This window comes from Zingiber officinale, chromosome 8B, assembly GCF_018446385.1.
Source record: "Zingiber officinale cultivar Zhangliang chromosome 8B, Zo_v1.1, whole genome shotgun sequence".
Classification (NCBI taxonomy): domain Eukaryota; kingdom Viridiplantae; phylum Streptophyta; class Magnoliopsida; order Zingiberales; family Zingiberaceae; genus Zingiber; species Zingiber officinale.
In genome coordinates, this window is record NC_056001.1 from 49,792,939 (window position 1) to 49,816,960 (window position 24,022).

Below are 24,022 nucleotides of genomic sequence, written 5' to 3' on the forward strand. Positions count from 1 at the left end.
GTTTTTTTTTTTCTCACACGCTGCTTTCTTTCGTTCATTTTCATTTCACCGCAGCTGATGTGGACGGCACCGCACGACGCCGCAGCATAAGCACCGCAGCACAAAAATTCTCTCTCTCTCTCTATATATATTTATTTATTTATAATCGTTTTAAATTAAAAGTTATATGAATTTAAAAGGTAAATATTATAAAAATATCCCATGTAACTTCCGTTTATTGCCAATAAAAAAAAAGAATATTTCTTTGATAATATTTTCTTATAAAAAAATACGGTTTTAATTGTTGCCTATAATAATTTTATGTAAAAAAACGGTTGACAGCCCAGCAATCATAATTTCCTCCTTCGTTAGGAATAATTACTTAGTCTAATAACAGAGGAAGCAAGAGATGATGTTTATTGATAATTTAGCATAAGAATTAGTGAATTATTGTAACGGCGTTACAAAATTTTGTAATGGCTGTTCTCCATCAGCGTAACCAGTTTTATTATGCGACTGCGCTGCTCGTCGATTTCTGGAAGCTCGAGTGGTAGTGGAAGACCAGCCAAAGGAAAACCCTAACCAACGATTTCCATATCGATCGAATCGAGAAGCTCAAATCTCCACAGATTCTACTTGGGGAAGCGATGGAGCGATCGCGCTCCAAGCGGAGCTACCACCACGACCTCGACGCCCACTCCCCGAGCCCTCCCCCTCGATCCAAGTCCCGCTACGACGGCGGCAGCGGAGGACACCACCGGCGCGGAAACCACTACCGGCGGAGCGGTGATCGCCGCGGCCCGCCCCCACCTCCGCCTCTACCACCGCCGCCGCCGCCCCCGCCAGCACTCCCCTCCTCTTCCACCCTCTCCCCCTCCCCCAAGCTCCAGGACGGCCCCCACAGCGCGGCCACTGTCACCACCTTCTTCCGCATCCTGTGCCCTGATACCAAGGCCGGCGGCGTCATCGGCAAGTACGGCAGCATTATCAAGGCCTTCCGGCAGGAGACCGGCGCGTGGATCAACGTCCACCAGCTGGTCCCTGGTGACGACGAGAGGATAATTGAGACATTGGACGATCGGAGGAAGGAGCTGGATGGTCGCCCACCCCAGTACTCACCAGCGGAGGACGCTCTGCGGATGATCCATGAGCGGATCGTGGACGCCGAGTTTGAATTCGGAGATGGCAATGAGGATGAAGCATATGGCAGCGGTGGGGCAGGGTGGGGAGGTGGGGATAGGGATCGAGGAAGGATTACAACGAGGCTGGTTGTGCCGAGAACTCATGTGGGTTGCTTGTTGGGGAGGGGAGGGAAGATAATTGAGCAGATGAGGATGGAAACCAATACCCACATCCGAATTTTGCCAAGGGATCAGTACACTCCTCGATGTGTCACAGTTGCAGAGGAGGTAGTTCAGGTAACATTACCAACGTTGATACTCATGTTTTTATCATGCTGATCTGTGGCTGCAGAGTTTTGATACCTATTCTTGAGTCAACAATGTTCCTAAATGTGATATGTCCATATAATATAACTTTTCTCCAAAATGTACTTGGAAAACATAGCCAGATACCTTGACTGCGCTACTCTCATGAGCTTTCATTGAACAATAATGGTTTAAGTTCCTGAGTTGAGTATATGTAGTGACATGCTTGGGATGAAATGGTTGAAGTTGAAATGAGGTTCTGAACTGTTTTTTAAAAAGCTTTCCTGTTTAATGCCTTTGTACGTAATATACAAGACAGTTCGCACTATTTCTAGTTGGTGTTCTTATTGGAGATTTTGAAAACTAATAAATGTTTCTATATCCCTTTTGCGTGAGATGTAATACTCAACTAAATAATTTATATTGTGATTTAGTTTGAGCGACTGATTTTTTACTTATTTTATGATGTTGCATTGCCATTTGCATTCATTTTTTATTTTTGTTCTGTACTATTTTTCAATATTTCATTGTAAGAAAACAGTGGCAAGCCTCCATTATATGGATGATCCAAGATGTCTTATCCTGCTTTTCTATTTGCGGCAAACCAATTCTTATTTCTTCTTTAGTTGAAATTCATAGTTTAACAGTATTTTTAATTTTTATCATCTCCTTTTCTTTTGCAGATTGTTGGAGAGGGAAATTGTGTGAAAAAAGCTGTAGCCATCGTATTATCTCGTTTAAAGGAGAGCTTACATCGTGATCGTGGTCCTTCCCGTGGACGAACATATTCACCAGAGCGCTATGATGAATTTGTAAGTAATACACCACATCTATCAGGCGCTGAAGAATCTCTTTTGGCTTCACGATCCTCAGCTGGATTAGATCGATCAAGAAATAACTCATATGCTTTGGACCATCATGGATACTCATTTGATTCAGATGCTAATCATGTGAATGACCAATCACAAACATTATCCTTTGAGGAGCTTGTATTCCGTATTCTTTGTCCCAATGATAAAGTTGAAAGGATCATTGGACTTTCAAGTGGAATTATTGAAATGTTGCAAGCTGATGTGGGTGTGAATGTGCAAGTTTCTGATCCTGTGCCAGGTTCAGATGAATGCATTATAACTATTACTTCTGATGAGGTAGAAATGAACTGTTTATGCTATTCATGCACAAATTCCAATATCTCCTTTTTTTTTTCTTAGTGGAAACTAGCCTCATTTATGAGTGTAAATTGATTTTAGAGTAAAAGAACTGTTTATGATATTCATGCACAAATTATGCTGCTTGAGAGTTGTATCTTTTTAATTCACATGTGACATGCCATTTTAAGAAGTTCATGTGTTCAATGATTATACATAATCGCTAGAGATAGCCACGCTGAAGTATGCCAAATTAGCCATGTTTTGCAGTCATGTTGCATGTCTTATGCTTAATACCTTTTGCTTACATGTGAATTTATCAGCACCAAGGTAAAATATTTTATTGTATGAAACTTTTTAGTATGATGTTTTACTAAGGAGTTTATCATCATTGGATCATTGATTTATTCATGCATATGCAAACTAATTATATCAGGATATAGAAGTATACAATTTGTGTTTCCTTCCTAGATCAATGATTCTTAATTTCTCATATATGATCAAGAGATAGCATGAACAAGTATTAGCATGTTTTCACCAACAATCTAAAGGGACTCAACTTGTTATTTGGATAAGTTTGTCTACCTCAATTGAAGATTTCATGGATTTCATTCAATTGATGATCTCACAAGAGAATATCTCTTAGAAAATGTTTTGTCCAATTAATTAAATGATCAAATGCTTTGCAACCTTCTAGAAGACCAAGAAAAGCAGGTCTAAACACATGACCTTATGCATTCTAATCTCTCCATACCATTTGAGCTTAATTGTGATGCATTGGGAATGGGGATATAGGGCACCTTAAATTAGGGTCGTTGCATTCCTTAGCGACTTACTCAATGAGACTAATAAATGCTATCAACTTATGATAATGAGTTTTCCGCTACCATTTAAACTATTTTACTTACTACCATGATTTAAAATCTCACACCATATTAGGTGGTACTGTTGAAATGTATGGTTCTGACACATTACCAAAATTCGATACTACTTGGCAAAGGAAAATGTATTATTCTGTTAATCATGTCAATGAGTATTGTGTCATATTAAGATTTGACACCCCTCGACAATGACATGTTATAAATTGTGTCAAGATGAATTTAAAAAATGTTCATTATTCATTTTTGTAGCTTTTTCTTGGATAATATATTGTCAAAATTGTACCATTTTGGATGGGACAAAATCCAAAATTATTTATATAGTCGTGTCTTCTTCTTCTTTTTCATCTCCTTCTTCCTTTCCCAGCCAATTCTCTACCTATAGCTATACTAACATCAAAAAACAATATCATTTCAATTAAAATTCGAAACTTTGGCATAGTTTGAGATTTTGAACTTTGCTTACTACTAAATGAGTTCATCTCACACTCTGATTACGATGTGTTAAGATTTATTGAATGACAAAAAAGGTAAAAGTTTTTCTTCAAAACATGCTAGGTGGGTAAAGTCAATCCAAGAATGAACTTTTTTTGTTGAAGTATCACCATCGATAGGACAATAAATCCACTGATGTTAGTTCTAGGATTGTTGCTACATAGGGAACACACAATCACAAGAGTTGAACATCTGAATAATGACTACCTTGTCTTTACATTGGTATGATCTTCAGTGAGACACAAGGACCTGCCACGAATATTACATCAACAATGATAGTTATTTTTGTTAGGATGTTTGTATATTCTCTGGGCATGCTTAGGAGATTTCTTGATGTGGAACTTTACGTAGGTGACCTTGTAGGCTACTTTTGGAATGACAAGACAATAACTCTATTAGTTGGTAGTTCATTTTATCTATCCTTCTGGAGTAATTTTGCAAAAATTGTCAATATTATGTTAGATAACTAAAACAATCAAACAAAACAATGTTGTTTACAAACAGTTACATTTTCTGCGATCCGCAGGCCTTCGAATGACCTTCATAAGGAATTTGTTTCAGGATGCTCAAACCTTTCCAATTCTATTAAGATAATTGTGGATAAATTTTTAACATGTCACACTTTATTCCATTTGGAAAAAAATCCAATGATTAGGGTTGTAAATGATGCTTATTTATGTTCGTTCAATATACATAAGATCAATTAAATAAACAAGTTTGAACAATTTATTAAACTAAACAAACAAACTTGAACGCATATGTGTTCAACTCGTTAATGTCCGTGAACAACGTTTGTGAACAATATTTACAAACCATGTTCATTAATAAAACTCTTATCAATATGCTAAATAAATAAAAATAGAATAAAATAAATAAATAAGTTTGAATTATCAAGTTCAATAACTAATTAAACAAAGTAAAAGTTTCGAACAATCAAACGAGCTTGAATTGATAGCTCGATAATATCTAAACAAACCAAGTTCGAATCAAGCTCAAGCCAAGCTTGAAATGAGAGCTCGATATCATCTAAGCGAACCAAGCTTAAGCCAAGCTTCAAACAAGCTCAAGTTCATAAAAAAATAAACTAAGCCAAACTTGAACAATCATTTCAAAGACTTGGTTCATTTTAAGCTTGGCTTGGTTTGGCTCAATTACCTTATCAAATAAGCTTGAACACCCCAAAGCTCGCCTCGGCTCGGCTCAGCCTGTTTACAACCCTACTAATGATGCATCACAAATAGTCAAATTATTCTTTCAAGATATTGTTAGTTTTAGCCTATTGACCTAATTTAGCTTCTCATTTCTCCAATGAATCTAAGTTTGTACTGAGCGCACCTGAGATTCATCTTTATGTTAGGAGGAAAACTGCACTGGATGCATAATATAGGGAGATTATGTTCTTGTATTCATATGCCCAAAACATTTTCCGAAAATCTCTGTTAAGAAACTTCATGACCACGCCACAAGTCCTTTCTTATTGAGCAAAGCACTAAGGTTTTATAATTTAATCTGCCAGCAAAATTAAATGTTAGCTCAATTTTCAACATGAAGGATTTGCCTCCAGTGTAGTATTTATGAGAGGATACAACATGTAGAGCTTAATTGCTCCCTTGTCACCATTTCATTTATTGGTTCTAGTGTTCAATTAACATATTTGCTGATTAAATCTTTAAAAGGTCTCAAAATTTAATATATTCATTGTCACACAAACTAAGGTTTTATAATATTTTTGAACCATTTTTTGTGAGTTTCAAGTACTTGTAAATAGTCAGGGACTTCCTTTTATATAATGCAAATACAAAAGGTAGTAGATGAAAAGTTATAATAACATAATATACACACAGGTAGAGGGGACTGCCAAGGAAAAGTAACCCTAGTAATTGTCCACAAATTAACACTAAAACTAGAAGTCCATGGATCAATGACAAAATCTTACATGTAAAATAGTGATTGATTCAACAAAAATAAGGCCATGAACTTTTCTTTATTAATAATCTAAATTGGTTTCTTTTTTGTTGCATATTGATTTGATCAAAATATCCGACCTACTTAGTGGGAAGACTTGGTTGTTATAGTGATTTGATCAAAATTAGGTAATTTCTTTTTTAGATTCTTTGCCAACCCAATTAATTTATTGAATATTAAGGAACATGTATATGATTTTGCATCAGGGATCAGATGCGGATCTTTTTCCAGCTCAGGAGGCTTTGTTGCATATACAGACTAAAATAGTAGACCTTGGTCCTGATAAGGATAATGTCATTACAACAAGGCTTCTTGTTCCAACCTGTGAAATTATTTCGCTGGAGGGATTCGATGGATTATTGTCAGATATTCAAAGATTGACCAGTGCAAACATACAGATATTACCTAAAGAAGACCTTCCTACTTGTGCAATGGAGGCTGATGAGCTTGTTCAGGTGGGTTCCCTTAAGCACTTAAGATATTGCTACTTATATGATTAATCTCATCATGCAGATTTTGCTTAAGGTTTGTTACCTTTTATGTTATGATGATCATGTGCTACCTGAAAATTTCCAATTGATCTCAGATTGTAGGGGAGATTAGAGAAGCTAGAAATGCTCTTATTCAGGTGACTGCAAAGCTACGTGATTACCTTTACCAGGATAATTCTGCTCCGAAAAGTACACTTCCACTGTCCTTTGCTGCCCCGAGCCATGCTGGTATTATTGCTGGAAAGGAATGTAACTCTCCTGCTAAAGCATCACCACATGAATCTTATCAAGGAAGTGATCCACAGACAGAAATTCAAAATATGCATGTAGTAATTGGCACACGACATTCAAAGGTAGCAGTTCATTTAGATCTCTATGGTTTAGCGTGTACATTCTCCTCTCTTGTATAGTTTTAAAACATTTACCATCTCTGATGATTTAAGTGGCATTTTTAAGCATCTTTAAAAAGCTTGTGCACGTGCACTTGTTGCTAAAATTTCTAGTGATTTAGGAACCATTCAAGGACAATACCTGAAGAACAATAAAATGTGATGCCATTAGAAAGATCAACCTGTCTATATCCTCAAATTAGTTTTATACAAGAAAGTACTTTTGGGCTACACGGTTTGAACAATGGGCTTGCAATTTTTTACTTGTTTCAGGAGATCTTCATTCTCATGAGTTTTTGGCAATGTCTTAAAACTGCAAAGGCTTGTGTTCCAATGCTAGGTTGTAGATTTCCGGAGCTCTCCATAATGTGCCCATATTGTAGGAAGAAAATAAGTAGGCAATCATTACAATACAATCTAAATAGGAAAGTTAGGGTAAAATATTACATATATGGGGAAGATAATGTATAACCTTTGGGAAGTTTGAGACAAAAACACTTGGAAAAAAGTAAAAGTATTTCATTTCATTTTCTCTACTCTTTTGCTCTTATTTTTAATAAGCTTGAAAGTTGAATGCTATTCAATGAGGATTAACTGTCACATCTTTTAGTTTATTCCACAATATAATTTTAATTCTATGATATTTGTTCATAATTTACTTTTAACAGTTTAGATCTAGCCTGTTAATCGATAGCCGAATTGAACCCATGCTAGTTGACTATATAGTTTATCCTTTATTGATGAATCAACTTATGACTTGTCATGCTAATGGATTTTGGAAGTGCAACATGGTATTGCCTGCTTGCATTACTACCAATGTTGGACTAAACTCTCACCATCTAGTATCTAATAACTCTAATACTTTTAACACTATTTTTAAGCTAAACAGTAGATACTATCTAGGTCCAAGGTCCAGATTTACATCAAATAGAAAATCTCCTGTAATCAAAACACAAAATAGGCATGAAAATAATGGAACAAGAAGTATAAAGGGAGTACACACACATCACTTCTTTTGGTCTTGGATTAGCACATAGATAAAGAGATAGGATAAAGGGAGAGAAGATTAAGTGAGAAAGAACAAATCTCTTGATCAGTCTTCTTCATGAAGCTACACATACAACAGCATGTAATAGACTAAAGAAAAAAGGAAAAGGAAAGCACTCTAGGGTCTTGAAGGAAACATAGATTGCATACTTTGACCTTCTGTTGGAAGTACCAAACTGAGGACATAACATTTTCTCCTAAAGAGAACAGGAAGATAACACACCATTTAGGCCTTACTAGTTTAAGAAGCGCAAATGCAAAAAGTAAAGTTTATTTTTGAAAAGGAAAGATGTTAAGTTGCTGCATGGGAAAAGAAGTTGCTGTGGAGGGCAGCTCGTGGAGAGGAGAGATGCAAGAGAGTGCAGATTTGCTATCTAGATACCAGATCTGAGTGAAGAGGTAGACAATTGATCTGAGAAGAAATGTCAATTGGTGCTAGATACCAAGGGAAGAAGACACTAACAAAGGATGAATTACATTGCTAGAGAAGGCCAACTGAGTCTATGGAGGAAAAGATAGTCCACCAGATGTGCTTGCATGTATAAAAGAGGAAAGCATTGACAAATTGAAAGAGATGAGGCTGGATTTGAGCTGCTTGGTCGGATTACATAGAGCCAGAGACCGTTATGGGAGAGTGGTTAGACTCAATCGCCAATTGCCGAAGAACCTACGAAGTGAAGCAATCTGCAGAGCGAAATATGCTGACGAAGAGGTGCTGGAGGATGACAGTGACACATTGTTGGAACTCTAGGTGTTGTAGGATTTGGAGCAGTGCGATAGTTGAAGACTCGGGCAGGACTGCTGGAAGATGGCATTGAGGAGGTCCAATTGGAGACTAAAGCACAACCAGGGAGACAATATGAAGATTGGGAAGAAGAAGATGCAGATGGGATTTGGAACACAGGTGATGATAAGGGGAAGAGCCAAATGCCTACTCAATCAGGATAACTCTTGTTTTGATCAAGTGCCAATCTTGTTGACAGGATGTACCTCTGGGTTGTCAAGAGTTGCACTGAAGGTAGAGAAGGTAGAAGGGACAGAATTCGCTCATGAGCAAGGACATGCAAAGAGAAGATTGTTAATTGCCGAGAGATTAAGGAGATGATGCAAGTACGAGACTTCAAATAGGAAAGGGAGACAACCATCTAGACTACAACCCAGGGTTTGAAATGGCGTTCTGTGCCGCACGACACGGACAGTTTTTACCATTCCGTCGGATGGTCGAAATCGGCACGGGAGGCGTCCCCGTCTCGGCGGCGCCAGAGGAGACGCAGGACGCCTCCGTCGGCGCCGGAGGAGACGCGGGACGCCTCCGGTGGCGTCCCGTGATGCCTTCAGCACCGAAGGCGTCGTGCGCGACGCCATCTGCGACGGCGAAAGTGTCCGGCAGGGTCACCGGACGCTTCCGGCGACCCCTCCGGTGCCGCCGGAGGCGTCCGGTGACGCTTCTAGCGCCGCTGGACGCCCCCCGCTGGATCGCCCGCTATCATCGCGGGTGATCTCGCGTACGCAGGTACGCGATTTTTTTTCTTTTTAATAATTATTTATTTTATTTAATTAATTTAAACAATTCTTAAAGAGGATGTGTGATATTTCGAAGAGATTTTTATAAACCCTAATTAAATTATCCTAATAAAATATATAAAAAATATATTTAAAATTAAAATAAATTTTATTAATTAATATTCTGAAAAAAATAATGTTTTAAATTTCATTTAAAAATTTTAAAAAATATATAATAATTCTTATTTATATTCTAATATATTTTTTATTATTTTAAATTTCATTTAAATTTTAAAAAAATTCTAATAAATTATATTTATATTCTGATATTTTTTTTATTTTTTTACTTGATATTTTTTACTATTTAAAATATATATTATGTAATTAATAAATAATTAAATGAATAAATAGTTAATTTATATAATTATTATTAATATAAAGTAATATCTTGTATTAATTTATATACTTATTATTATTATTATTATTATTATTATTATTATTATAGATACTTCCATTTTAATTTGAATTATTGATATATCAATTCTATTTAAATAAAATTATTTTTAATTATTTTTTATAACAATATTAAATTATTCAATAATTGAGAATTTATAATAAATCAATATACAACCTATTTTTATATACACAATAAACATATTTATCTTATAATTACTATAGATAAATAAAAAATACCGAAACTGTATCGGCACGATACGATACTGAAACCGTATCGTTCCGGTCTGAGACCGAAACCTTGGCACGGGTCGAAATTTTAAACTTTGCTACAACCCCCTTGAACCAGTCTGAAGAGAAGAAACCTAAAACCTAATCAGGAGGCTTTGATATCAAGTAGAAGTTAGGGAAATTATGCTGATCTTATTGTTGTGGAAGTATATCCATTTCATGGTATGTTTAAAAACTCTGAATTTAAAATACCAATCTCGGACTTAATGCTACAACACCTAGTACCTAATAATTTTTACATCAATTAGTTATGTGCAAATATAAACTTTTGGTTCTAACCTCTCCTAGTGAAATAATGCAAACCCTATTGCATATAGAGTAGAAGTTAAAGGAATTATGTGGATCTTATTGTTGTATGGAATGCATCCATTGGATGGTATGTATATTGAGAAAACCCCCAACCTCTCCATTATTCCAATGGCCTTCCAGTTCCTTTTTCAAGCAGGCCTTCCTTCCCTCCTCCATGCTTTCCAGTAGCCAGCAGCCCTAACTTTCTAGAAAGTCCTTGTCTAGTTGCCCTTCCTTTCTCCCCTGTTCTGGACTCCCTATTTTTTTCATCATGCCTCCCCAACTTGCAAAGTCCAGCATCTTTGGTGCAAGATTAGTTGTTGCATAAACATCCAGCAATTCACGTAATTCCTCTCCATAACATCCTACAATTAATTATGTAAACTTCTAGTTTGAAAAAGGAAATCAAACAAATTTCTTGTTCATTTTCTTCTCTTTATAGGGCTACCGATGCACATCTAAATCTTCAAACATTGATATCCTTTTTTTCACCTTTTTATCCACTATGACCCCTCTATCAATGACCTTACTAATAGTGCTATTGAAACTAGTATTACTTGCACTGAATGAAGTGATGGAGGTGGACATTGTGGTTGCACCAATCTCCATCAGAGCATGTGGAATGAGTTTGGACAGCTATCTCTAATTCCTCCCATGAAGCTTTACCTCTTTTTGTTGGAACCCAATTCAACTTGTTAAACCCAATTAAACCTAATTTAGTTCCAATTTCAAGTAATTACTGTTTTTTTACACAGATAACAAGAGCTACATAAGTATGACATAAATAATATATGCAACTACATAAAAATATTATATTCAGTGAAAGTGAAATACGGTGGTAGCTAAAAGTTGCATTTGTACATTATGAATTATGGGCATCTTTTAGAATTTCATTATGCATTCATGCACCCACTTTTCTTCCTCTACCCAGTGTGCAGTATAATTTTGCAGAAGCATCTAACCTTGCTGATCCTGTCCGAACCAGGAGTCAACGGACGCTGGGGATGTGGCGCTCCCTGCTGGATCCTCGAGTGCTCCAGCGAACCTGCAACAAAACGGAGCCGGGGGGGGTGTCCCGGCGACGGCCCTCCGACGCTCAAGTTAGGCGAAGGAATAAGGAAGTGGCTTAGAAAATGTAGACTTGCGTACCTCCGCTTGAAGAAGTGGAGACCTTATATAGACCTCTCGAAGGAGCCTGGGCACACCAATCGAAGCGATCACCTGCTTTCGACCATGCCTAGGTGTGGGCCTGTCAGAAGGGCATCCATAAGACCATACTACTACTGTATCAACCTTTCCGTTACGTGATGGTGGGGCCTTTAATAGTGTCATCTTGCGTACAGTCTAATCATCATGCCTTTGCTGACATACCATATCCAGGTGGCGAATAGGCGCTCGGCTAACCATGTTCCTCGCCACGATTCGGTAGGCGGACACCTCGCTCGGCCGTTCATCTCGTAGGCGGACACCTCCGCTCGGCCACTCGGCTCCGGTTCTTTGGCGGAAACCCAAACCTTTGGTGGGTAATCTACGGTTCCGCTCGGACGGGACCCCATCTGTGGGTCCCCATTCTTATCGCCGGATCACTTGCCTCCCCTTGAGTCTAGTCGAAGGAGGCGGTGAGTCCGGCCCAGGCTGTGTGTCGTCGCCTTACATCGCCTTGATATCCCTTGAGCCGTTCGGCCCTCATAAATTTATCCGCTCGGCTCTTCGCTGTATGCCTTGGCGCCCAGCGTGGATGTTTGCTTGTCTAAATCCTCTTGAAAATCGTGAGTCTTTTCTTTAAGCGAAGCATGTGCAGTATGGGCGCGTTAATTGCGCTCGGTGACGAGGCGCGCGTGGCTCGTTCTAGTGGCGATGGCGCTCCGTGCGATGGGACACCCTTTGTTTGAAATGAGCGGCTAGATGGCGACCTCGTCTCTTGTGCCCGTGCGCGGACGGTGGCGGTCTCGTTGTATAAATCCTCGTTACGGCCTTCGCGCGTTCTACTGTTTCGTGGCGTCCTCTGTGCTGCTTAGCTTACTCCGGCGACTCGTGCTTGCTTTCAAGCGGTTTCGAGTTCTGAGGATTCTTTCCTTTGATCTTCCGTCGAAAGCTTCTTCTCTTCTCTCGTCCCTTGTTTAGAGTATTGCTAGGCTTCCTTCCTTCTTTAGTCATGGCGAGCATACGCACTTCTAGGGTTCGCGGTCAAGTGGTATATGAGTATGGAGTAGGTTTGATGAGGGCCGTGGCGTTGTTAGGACCTCGGGATCGACGACCATGAAATAGTTGTAGCCGACCCGAATGACCCACCGATCGGTACTATTTGTTTTTTTCTGGACGATTCGAGGCGGCCTTAGATTTATTTTGGAAGTTTGTAATTATTTCCGCGTCCCGCTCGTGACTTGTCTTAAATTCCTTTAAACTCTTGGCGGGGTGGTCGTCCTCTTTAAATTGCGTGTCCCTTGACCCCAAAATATTCCACTACTTCTTACCCCGAACAATCAGTTGGGTACTTTTATTTTCAGTAGAATAGGCTTAATTTTTTGAGAACATGCCGACCTCCAATGACCGGAGGAGTTCTTCTTATATCTGACTTCGGCGTTCAGAACGAATGGCGGACCATTTGTCTTGAGCCAGTAGGAGCTCGGCGAATTCGAGCAATCCGGCCTACCCGTGCAGTGCTTGTCGGTCAGTGATGAAATCGACCGATTGCTTCTCGAGGGGTGTTATACATTTTGGATTATCTCCCGTTCGGGCCTCTCCCGCGTGGGTAAGGACTCTTTACTCCTTTGCCTTTTTGTCTAGCGATTTTAATTTCTTCGCATGGTGAAGTCGTATGGCGCTCGAGCTCTCGATCGTGAAATTGAAGGTAGGTGGTGACTACGAAAGAACTTCATGGCGGGTCTTATCTGACCGCCCGGCGGATCAGGAGAGGGGGCCGGTCCGCCACAAGCAGTTACCGACCAGCAGCGGAGGTTGAGGCGGATCCTATTCCTCTGCTCCAGCCGAGTTGGGAGGATTCACCACGGGAAGTTCGGCGGAAATGTCGAAGAGACTCCGACCTTCCGGACCCGGAGGGCGAACCCATGACGCCGTCGAGATCGCTTCTCCGGATCCTGCCGTCGCGGATCGGGACCCCGTGGCCTCGCCCTGCCTGACCCTCTGGCTCTCCTCCATGGACTCGTCGTCGTTTACGACGGTTGGGCGAGACTTCGACCATAGGGGAGTCCTCGGGCCAGGCGACTGCGGCCGAGACAGTGCCGGCCGACCACCCGACCATCAAGACAACCCTCTGATTTCCTTCGGAGGAATATTTATTATCTGCCGATCGGCCATCGAGCCCCGTTCACGAAATCACCTTGACGGGTCCGCTCCCAAAAGGCTGTTGAAGGCGCTCTCTGCCCTCTGTTGCTCAGTCGACTGGGATAATCACTCGGCTGGGAGTTCCCTGTTCCCGTGTCGTTCGTTGCTAGGCCGAGCGAGGTGGACGCTCGGCTGGAGTCTGGCTGATGAATCTACTACTTTGCCGAGCGGGATAACCACTTGGCCGATACTTCCATTGCATGGTTGCTGCAAGTCTAGAACAAACGGAATAGCCGCTCGGCTGTAATAGCGTTGTCCTCGTGTGGCTCGTTCGGCCATGACTCTGATGATCTAGTGATTGATGTAGAGCCGAGCGGGATGGGCGCTCGGCATGCTTTCGCAGAGACTTGGCGCTTATTCCTGTCTTGAGCATCTCAGCTCAGTCAATGGCCGAGCTAGTGATGATATTGGATCGGATCTTTCATATCTTGGCCGGATGAACTATTCATCCTTCTCTCCGAGGCTGTTAAGGTCACTATGGCCTACTTGAAGAAGGGCAGCCACCTTCCTGCGGGAATGCACATTCCCGCCTCCGATCTGGCGGCCATGACAGACGACATTCCGGACGGTTTCTTCAACTTCGAAGACCCCGAGTGAAGAGTGTTCTTCGTCTCTATCTTGTTTTTGCGTTTCTTACGCCCAGCGCAACTTTTTGTACTTGCCGTTCGGCATGCTCTCCCTTTAATGCAATTATGTCTCTGCTTGCGTCTTCCTGATCATTATCCATAATATTCTTCTGTTTGCTTAACGTTTATGCTTAGAGTCAGTCATGCTCTAAGTGTTCTCCGTCACGCGGCCGATCAGCTTAACCCATTAAACAAAGTCCGAGCGGGAGGACCTACTCGCCCTGCACGTATCTAGCCTGTGTGAAGTCAACAAACGCCAAGTATCGAAGGACCAACGCCCGAGCGGGCCTAAATGTTTTAATACTTGTGGTTTCCGCGGTTTCTTATTCTCTGATATTCGTTTGTCCGCCCGGGGTATTTATAGTCGCCGGACCTACTCTCGATTTTTAACGATGGTGCTCGTCGGTTTTCCGCTCGGAGGGTTTATAGATGCCGGCTCGTCTCTACGGTTTAACGTCTGGGCTAGACGGTCTTCCGCTCGGAGGGTTTATAGACGCCGGCTCGTCTCTACGGTTTAACGTCTGGGCTAGACGGTCTTCCGCTCGGAGGGTTTATAGACGCCGGCTCGTCTCTCGGAGCTGACGGTCTTCGCTCGGAGGGTTTATAGGCGTCGGCTCGTCTCTACGGTTTAACGTCTGGGGACGGTCTTCGCTCGGAGGGTTTATAGGCCGGCTCGTCTCTGCGGTTTAACGTCTGGGCTGGAGCGGTCTTCGCTCGGAGGGTTTATAGGCGGCTCGTCTCTACGGTTTAACGTCTGGGCTAGACGGTCTTCCGCTCGGAGGGTTTATAGACGCCGGCTCGTCTCTACGGTTTAACGTCTGGGCTAGACGGTCTTCCGCTCGGAGGGTTTATAGACGCCGGCTCGTCTCTACGGTTTAACGTCTGGGCTAGACGGTCTTCAAGGCTAATTTTGACGCTTCCGTTCGGCGAATCTTTTTGCCATCCTTTTTATCACTTTTGATTCCTGCATTATGAGGATATAGGCTAACAGAAAATATACAAAGAATTAGCGCCATATTACACCACTTTGCTTCCTGCACGTGGCCTTCGGCCCTCGAGCGTTCGGCTCGACTAATTTACCACCGGCCGAACGGATCGGGGCCTTCGTTCCTCGAGCGCTTGGCTCGACCAATTTACCTCCGGCCGAACGGCTCTGGGCCTTCGTTCCTCGTTGACGATGCCTTATATTTGTTCTCTTGATTTTTCATTTCTGCATTTCAAGTATTCAGTCGAAAAAAGTACACAGGATGATTTATATCGGCACACCTTTCACCCTTGCGGTGGAGGTGGTTTGCGCTCAGCTATCTAGGCCGTCCTCGTCCTCGAATAATCTGGCGTGAGCTTTCGATGATTTTGAAGGACACCTTGCAGACTTGAAGCTTGCCGCCGTCCGGCGACTTTCTTCCGACAAGATCGCCGACACGGAATGATCTGGGAATGTGTGCGGTTGTAGTTTTGCTTCATCCGTTGCGGGCCGGACGGATGCCTTGGCTCGCTCCTCGTCGGCCAAATCGACTCCGTGTTCCTCCGCTCGGCGTTGCCTTCATCGTAACATTGGACCGGACGGACTCGGGCCGACTTGACCGGAATGACCGCCGCCGTACACGGATGAAAGGTGTGGCCGTTCCTTCCTTAAGTCGTTCGGATGGCCCGTAAAGCGCTGGCGCCCGCCAACTCCTCCCAGTGGTCGAGCCGTCGCGAATCTGGAGAATTTCGATTGGCTACTTGACGGCCGTTGCTTTGGGGTAAGCCACGGACGTGAAGTGTTGCTCGATCGTAGCTTTGCACCATTCTAGCACCTTCCACATGAATTGCCGTCCGTTGTCGGAAACGATCGGCGAGGATACCGAACTGACAGATGTGTTGCGGATGAATTTTTGACCATCTGTTCGGTGATCCGGGCGGCTCGGCCTCCACCCACTTGGAAAATAATCGACCGCCACCGTGAAATTTTCTCTGCCGTCGCCGGAAATGGACCCTGATATCCATTCCCGTTGATCGAGCGGACGTGAAGCGGTTGATGCCTTCATCTCCTCTGCAGGTCGGTGGGAGAAGTTGTGATACTTCGGCATGAAAGGGATATTGTCAGAGCGGCGTCTGTTTGTAAGGTCGGCGAAAAGTATCCGGAGCGGGATCTTCTTAGCTAATGATCGTCACGGATGTCCGCGCGATCCTTGATGTACCTCTTGGAGGATGTAATCCGAGTCTTCCGAGCTCACGCTGGGCGCGAGAAAGCCTTCTTGTAGAGCTGATCGCCGATGAGTGTGAACCGGCCCTCCTCTGGTGAGCTTCGTCCGATCGGTAGGTGTGGCGCTGGCGCAAAACTCCGTGATGGGTGTCCTCGATCGTCGGAAACATGAGGCCTTCCATCCGGTTAGCGTGTGCCATCAAAGATACTTGTTCATTGGCTTGGGATAATGACCGGCGTTATAGAACTTCTAGTTTGTGACTCATGGTGCTGGTTCTCCATTCGGGAATCTTGAATAAGAACCTCTCGGAAATTAGCTGAGTTTTTAAAGGCCTCGCGTAGAGTTTGAGCGGTATTGTTGATTTGAAGGTGCGAGAAAGTTCTTTGGCGTGTGAATCCGAATAAAGTGTCACCCGGCCGGCTCCCACATGCCGTGCTGTCTGAAACCGGCTATGAGGGCCTTCGTTGTTTGTAGCCACATAATCCAGTAGGACGGATAAGTCGTCTCTCTTCTTGGGGAGAGCTAATCAATCCGCTTTGGTGGACGATCCGTCGCAAATATCTTCCACGTGGCTTCTGGCTTGGTGCGCCCGCCTTCTGATAAAATGATCCAAGGATTGTGCCTTGATTGCGAGCAGGGTTGGTATTGAATATCAAACTAGCTTAGTTCCAATGATGGTATGAGCCAAGAAATATGGTCGGGCGCCGGCGGCTAGAATCGAGCGAGGTCAACTTCTCGAGCCGGTGTAGCGAGATTGACATCTTTTAAAATGTGGCTCGAAAATACACCGGTTGTTCCTCGCCGCTGCCCTCACAAGTCTTGAGCCTCGTGCTCGGTTGAAGCAGATAAATATAAAGTGACTCACCCCGATCGGCTTGGCAAGAATTAAGATATGTCTTGATTCTCCGAGCGCTCGATCGCATTCTTCATCCCATTGGAACTTAGTAGCCTTGCAGGATCTTGAAGAATGGTAGGCTTGATCGGCGGTTTTGGAGATGAATCTGAACAAAGCAGGTCAAACGCTGTACCTCCCTTGTATTTCTTGGAGGTTGTATGTCTTGTAGAGCTTTCACCTTCTGGGATTTGCTTGATTCCGCTCGGTCACTATGTACCCAACGCCCTCCTTTGCTCGAGCAGACTTCCAGGGATTTAGCTTGACTCCGTATTTGCGTAGCGTTCGGAAGGTTTCTTCGTGTCTTTGAAGAGATCGCTCGGACGGATTTGATAAGAATGTAGTCACGTAGACTTCGATTCCGCGATCTGCTCACGAACACTTTGTTCATGGCGTTGATAGGTGGCCCTGCGTTCTTGATCGAGCGGCATCGCATTATAGCGATATGTCGGTAAGCTTACTTTTCTTGATCTTCTAGATGAATAATTATCTCTTGGTGGTGGTCAGTGGCATGTGTGTGTAAATATAATTAAGTATGATAAATGTTCATGGGTTTTGGATGCTTTGGTGTTGGAAAAACCTAAATGTGTGACCGGCCTCTAGTAATTTCTCTATCTCTGTCCAGATGATCAAGTTTTGTATTACGCTGAAATCCCTTTTCTGTTGCTTCATGGGTCGGACGTCTGGTCGGATATGAAGCTCGTGCTTAACGACGCTCGGAGAGATTCCGGGGAGGTCGTGGGTCGACCAAGCTAACACGTCATGATTTCGCCTGAGGCAGGCGGACAGCTCCGCCTTTTTCTCTCTCTCCAGCTCGGCAGCAATGAAGGTGGTCGCATCCGATCAGTTCGGGTGAATATGGATTTCTTCCTTTGCTTCATAAACCATCGCTGGGGGTTTCTCAATGATGGCGTTAACCTCCAAGCGCGGGTTTTTCCGAGCGGTCCTTGCTTCTGATCTGACCATCTCGATGTAGCATCGTCGAGCAGCCAATTGGTTGCCTTTGACTTCTCCCATATTGTCGTCCACCGGGAACTTAATCTTCTGACAGTAGGTGGACACCACCGCTCGGAACTCGTTTAGGGTCGATCGACCTAATATAACGTTGTATGCTGACGGGGCGTCTACCACAATGAAGTTCGTGGTTCTTGTCCTCTTTAGGGGCTCCTCGCTAAGTTAAGTGGTCAGCTTGGTCTGACCGATTGACAACACTTCATTGCCTGTCAAATCGTAGAGTGGGGCCGTCGTCGACAGCAACTCGCTCCTATCAATTTGCAACTGATCGAATGCCTTTTGTATATGATGTTCACCAAGCTCCCTGTATCAACAAAAGTTCGATGGATTGTATAATTACAAATTACTGCTCGAATGATAAATGCATCGTCGTGAGGTATCTCTATTCCTCCAAGTCTTTAGGCCCGAAACTGATTTCGGGTCCTTCAGCTTTCTCCTTACTGTAGCCAACAGCGTGGACCTCGAGCCGCCGAGCATGCGACTTCCTTGCTTGGTTAGAATCTCTGCCAGTCGGACTGCATGCGATATTTTCCTCTTCCGGCGGACAGTCGGGACCGTTCTCTGGGCCTTCGGCGATTCTCACACTTGGAGAGCAGCGCGATCGAGTCTGTTCTTCTGTAGCCCTATCGTTTCGCGTCCGTCGGCCGTATGTTCTCATCGCTGTCGGAGGAGGCGACCGTCGTCCAGGCATTCGAGGAACGGGATGACGAAGGGAAGACTTGACAATCCCTTGTGTTGTGCGTATCCGTCCGGTGGAAGGAGCAAAACATCGAGGTCCGTCTCTTCTTTGGCTTGGGCGGAGCTTGCCTCATCATGCAGTGCGGTGATCGGATGCTTGACCCTCGGTCCTCTGGGCGGTGATGAGGCGTCTTGTTTCCTCTCGGCATGAGTAGGTGCCGCTCGGTTGGAGTTTCCTTTTCCGGCTTGCGCTTCTTCACGTTGATGTATTCGTTGGCGGTGTAGCGTGTGATCGTAATCTCGGGCGGCTTTCGGATGGCGGCCGAAGAAGTCCCGTCCGTAGGCCTTGTGTGAAGGCATTCGTCGTGGTCTCCGATGTGCGTTGGAATATCCGCCACTTTGTTGAATCGGCGGATGTAAGCTGGAGCGATTCACGGGCTTCTTGTGATGGCGAACAGGTCTTTTGATATCGGCTGTTGCTTGCGAAGTGGTGGAAGGCCGTTCGGAAGTCTTTGAAGCTGGTGATAGATCCGTGGCGACCTCGAAACCACCGTTGAGCCGATCCTGAGAGAGTTGTAAGAAAAACTCGGCATTTTACTCCATCTGTGTATTGATGGAGTGTAGCTGTGTTATCAAACTTACCCAGATGATCATCCGGGTCGGTTGTCCCATTATACTCGCCGATCGTCGAGGGCACGTAGTGCTTTGGCAGAGGATCTCGCAGAATAGCCTCTGAAAACTGGCGATTAATCCTCTCGAGTGATGCGTCCGCGCGGGGGGCTTTCCCCTTTCTATCATCTCATCTAGGCATTTCATCAGAAGAAGATCCCCTATCTCTATGAGCTGGTACGACTTCAAGGGTGCGGAATAGAGCCCGATGCCACTGGACGCAGACGTTGCTTGCTGCTCCGGCCGCTCGGCTGTTGCTTTCTGTTTTTGCTCCACAAGCTTGGCGGCCCTAATTTCGACCAGAGCGTCGAGTTCCTCCGTGGAAAGCGTCACCGTGTGTTGTCGTCCAGCCTTGTCCATTGTTCCCGTTCGGATGCAGGAGCGTTCCCACAGACGGCGCCAAATTGATCCTGTCCGAACCAGGAGTCAACGGACGTTGGGGATGTGGCGCTCCCTGCTGGATCCTCGAGTGCTCCGGCGAACCTGCAACGGGTGTCCCGGCGACGGCCCTCCGACGCTCAAGTTAGGCGAAGGAATAAGGAAGTGGCTTAGAAAATGTAGACTTGCGTACCTCTGCTTGAAGAAGTGGAGGCCTTATATAGACCTCTCGAAGGAACCTGGGCACACCAATCGAAGCGATCACCTGCTTTCGACCATGCCTAGGTGTGGGCATGTCAGAAGGGCATCCATAAGACCATACTGCTACTGTATCAACCTTTCCGTGACGTGATGGTGGGGCCTTTAATAGTGCCATCTTGCTTACAGTCTAATCATCATGCCTTTGCTGACATACCATATCCCGAGCCGAGCGAATAGGCCGCTCGGCTAACCACTGTTCCCTCGCCACGATTCCGGCCGAGCGGACACCTCCGCTCGGCCATTCTGTCCTCGGCCGAGCGGACACCTCCGCTCGGCCACTCGGCTCTGGTTTTCCTGCTTTGGCGTCGGAAACCCAAACCTTTGGTTGGGTAATCTCTGGTTCCGCTCGGACGGGACCCCATCTGTGGGTCCCCCATTCTTATCGCCGGATCACTTGCATTTTCACATTTTCCTCCATTTTTGCCACTGATTGCGCTTCTTGGTTCTCGATTGTATGTTGCTTGTCAATCTATATAGATGATCTATCCACATGGTTTTCCTCCATGATTCTCGTTCTGTATTTTTTTCCTGATATGATAACTCTTCTTGATCTTTTTAATGGTCTTTGACATCTATATTAACATGTTGCGGACAGTATGACACCGGATTTCCTAGTGTGTCAGACCTGAAAGAGAGCAATGCCAGTGATGAGGGAAGGCAAAGTGGTGTACGAAGGTAGAATGATTTATCTTTTTTTATTGACCTTTGAAAATATATACTGTATCCATAGGTGATGGATGCCTATGCACACTTTTTGTGGATAACTTATACTATCCTTTATCAGATTTAATGTTCCCTTGGTTACTAAGAGCACATTGGAAGTTACCATTCCAGACCAGGCAGTCCCGAGTTTAATTATGAGATCTGGAAACAAGCTTGCTCAAATCAGTGAGGTGATCTTAATTAACGAAATAGCTGGCATTGCTGTCATAGATTAGAAAAAGGATCAACTTTGTTATTTTTTGATGTTTCAATTGTACAGATGTCTGGAGCATCTATTACCGTCATTGAAGACAGACCAGAGCAGTCTGGAAAAATTGTTCAAATATCTGGAAGCCCAGAGCAGGCTGAGAAAGCCCAGAGCCTTCTTATGGGCTTTATATTGAGCAGTAAGTATCCTTGAATTCATTTTTGAGGCACACCTTTTCAATGTTATGATCAATAATGGTGACTTCAAGTCCATACTTAAAATGCAGCTCAAGATGATATTCCTTCAAACCAGTCTAAGCAATGATGAAGCAAGGCACCAGTTTAATTTTGGATTTTGCCTCCCAATTTATATCTAACCATCTTAGGACCATCTATTAAGAAAGATTTTAAGTGTCCAAATAAAAGTGATTAAGCTTTGTTAGCAATATTATGATACGTATAGTATGGATGATCTGTTGCCTACTTCAGGGGGGGGAAAATGGTAGTTGTCTAGTTTAGATAACTTCCAAATTTGATTGTATCATATCTGTAGCTCTTTATTACTTACATTGAAGATAGTGGTTTGGTAAAATTCTCTATCTTTTGATTATTCTGATTTTGTGCACTTCACTCTTTAATTATACAAAGGTGCCTGTACCCACTTGAAATTTCTATTTTACCTCTTTATTTTTTATAGTACAAGGGCAATGAATAATTTTGAGCCTTATATTTGTAAAGTTTTACAAAAAATTTGATATGGACACCTAGCACTTTTTGGAAGTTCAGATTAGGTTTTAGTTGCAAAGTTTGACAAGCAGAGGTCATCAAATGTTTTGATAAATTTATACTGTCACACTCTCAAGTCTATCAGGAAGTGACAGAGTCAAGAAGTGATGCCCGTCCAAAAAAACCTTCTCGGTGTTCTTTCTCAGCAACTTATCTCCAGGCTTGCCTTCTCATGATATGAGCTTGGGTCATGATTTGAGGAACTGTCTCACTCCACTTTAGGATGGTAGTTTTTGCATTTGACATTGCCCTTGGTTCATGTATCAAAAAATATTCTCATCTTGCTGTCATCCTTTTTGTTTTCATTGTCTCTGTTGAGATCCCCTTGTATAGCACTGCCTCTCTGGTACCTTCAACGTTGGCTATGCAGCTTTGCTTTGCCTTCTTGTGGATGCTCACCGCAAATGTGCAGATGCTCACGGCAAGTCAGCATTGAATTGGTTGAACTGTTCTGTTCTGCAACAAAATTCCCATGCGCTTTTCATGGGTGACAGGTACAAGGGGAACCCAAGGCACTTGGAGATGGCGCACACATGCACGGAAGCATCCCAGATTTGGGAGGTGTTTAAGGTGATAGATGGCGTGCTGCTGCTTTACATTGGTGTTTTTCTGGTATTTTACTAATTGTGGATTCAATGATAAGATATGCTCTTTTTATTAAAAAAAAAGATCTGAGATAGTGAAAGTGAGGATGAATGTGAGTTTGAATATTGATTCTGATGGTGATTATATTAAAAGCCACCCTCAAGTCTAGTTTTTAAGTATTGAATGATTCATTTGTTACTTTCATTCTCATAATTAACAGTAATACTAATAGCTTTTCATTCTTTCTCATATTTAACAGAAATACTTGCTTGTTTTCCCTCTTTCTTTTCTTTATAGTTTTCTTGTTTGTTAAAATGGGCCCAGATAGCCAAAAGCCCAAGTGCTATCCCTACTTATTCAGTTGTCACAGTAGACAAAGTGCCTTACTACCATCCATTTTCTAGCTGATGCAACCATGTGGCTTCTGGGGTCCCATTACCTGAGTATACCCCATTAGGTGATGGGCACCATGCTACCTTGGTTTGCACCCACTAAATTATGCCTTGCTATATCTATTGGGATCGAAGCTGGTAACTATCTTCCAAAAGTATCTTTATCTCCATGTTCCATGTGGTGCATTAGACTTGTTCCAGAAGCTCTTTCATCTACCTAGTCTGTTTACTATGTCAACTTCATCGAGATTTCTGCCCCATTTCCATCAATAATTCTCCCAAAACCGAGTGCTGCGCTTGTCACTGACCATGAATTGAAGGTCCTTTGCCACTGTTCTTCCTTTCTAACATTCATTGTTTCCAAGCTATTACAAGACTCGTTGAACTAGAGTTTTGTGTATATACAAAAGGTTGTCCGGACAGGACACATGGTAGAAACTTTACCCATAACTAGAGTTTATATATGAAATATATATATAAAAAAATGTAGGAATGTGATGGTCCAACTAGAAGGTGAATAATCTGTCATTTTTGTGTTTTTCTCTACAAGACAATTTAATCACAACTAAACATAAATAAAATACAAGAAAAGAAGATAAGGAAACAAACCACGACACGAGGTTTTAACATATTACAAAAATGTTCAGGATAGTCTTGTGCATTCAAATTAATCTTTTCCACGGAGCATTTAACTAGTGACTTGCTGAGTCATCCAAAGTTCACTTAACACACTAATGGTCAATATTAGCCGACTATTGACTTCATTTTATGGTAATAACATTAAGTTATCAATGGTAAACTTAATGTTACCATCGGGATCATTAATCGATTGTCACCGGTCCGGTCCTATGAAAATTTTCCATCGGGCATCAAGATAAATGGAGAAGCGCGCACGGCGGTCAGTCTAGAAGTCCAGCATCCTTTAGTTACGTGTCATATTTGGA

The 24,022-nt window shown here is 43.0% G+C and overlaps 1 protein-coding gene across 2 annotated transcripts; it reads left to right on the forward strand.

The window, feature by feature from the left end:
* Positions 1 to 416: 416 nt before the first annotated feature.
* LOC122015150 (RNA-binding KH domain-containing protein RCF3-like) lies at positions 417 to 22,813 on the forward strand. 2 transcript variants are annotated; one of them, XM_042571889.1, is made up of 9 exons: positions 417 to 1,397; positions 2,090 to 2,554; positions 6,099 to 6,347; positions 6,479 to 6,736; positions 21,002 to 21,081; positions 21,191 to 21,299; positions 21,389 to 21,515; positions 22,435 to 22,522; positions 22,596 to 22,813. In XM_042571889.1, exons 1-9 carry the CDS (start codon positions 627 to 629, stop codon positions 22,723 to 22,725), a joined length of 2,277 nt encoding a protein of 758 aa, XP_042427823.1. In that variant the 5' UTR covers positions 417 to 626; the 3' UTR covers positions 22,726 to 22,813. The 2 variants fall into 2 exon arrangements, with proteins under 2 accessions (XP_042427823.1, XP_042427824.1); XM_042571890.1 differs by lacking the exons at positions 22,435 to 22,522; positions 22,596 to 22,813 and adding an exon at positions 21,603 to 21,907 and having other exon boundaries at positions 421 to 1,397.
* The last annotated feature ends 1,209 nt before the right edge of the window (positions 22,814 to 24,022 follow it).

Coding starts and splice junctions, on each gene's coding strand:
- LOC122015150 (XM_042571889.1), top strand. CDS start 627: ATGGAGCGATCGCGCTCCAAGCGGAGCTACCACCACGACCTCGACGCC. Junction 6,348..6,478: donor AGGCTGATGAGCTTGTTCAG/GTGGGTTCCCTT, acceptor AATTGATCTCAG/ATTGTAGGGGAGATTAGAGA. Junction 22,523..22,595: donor CAAATGTGCAGATGCTCACG/GCAAGTCAGCAT, acceptor CATGGGTGACAG/GTACAAGGGGAACCCAAGGC.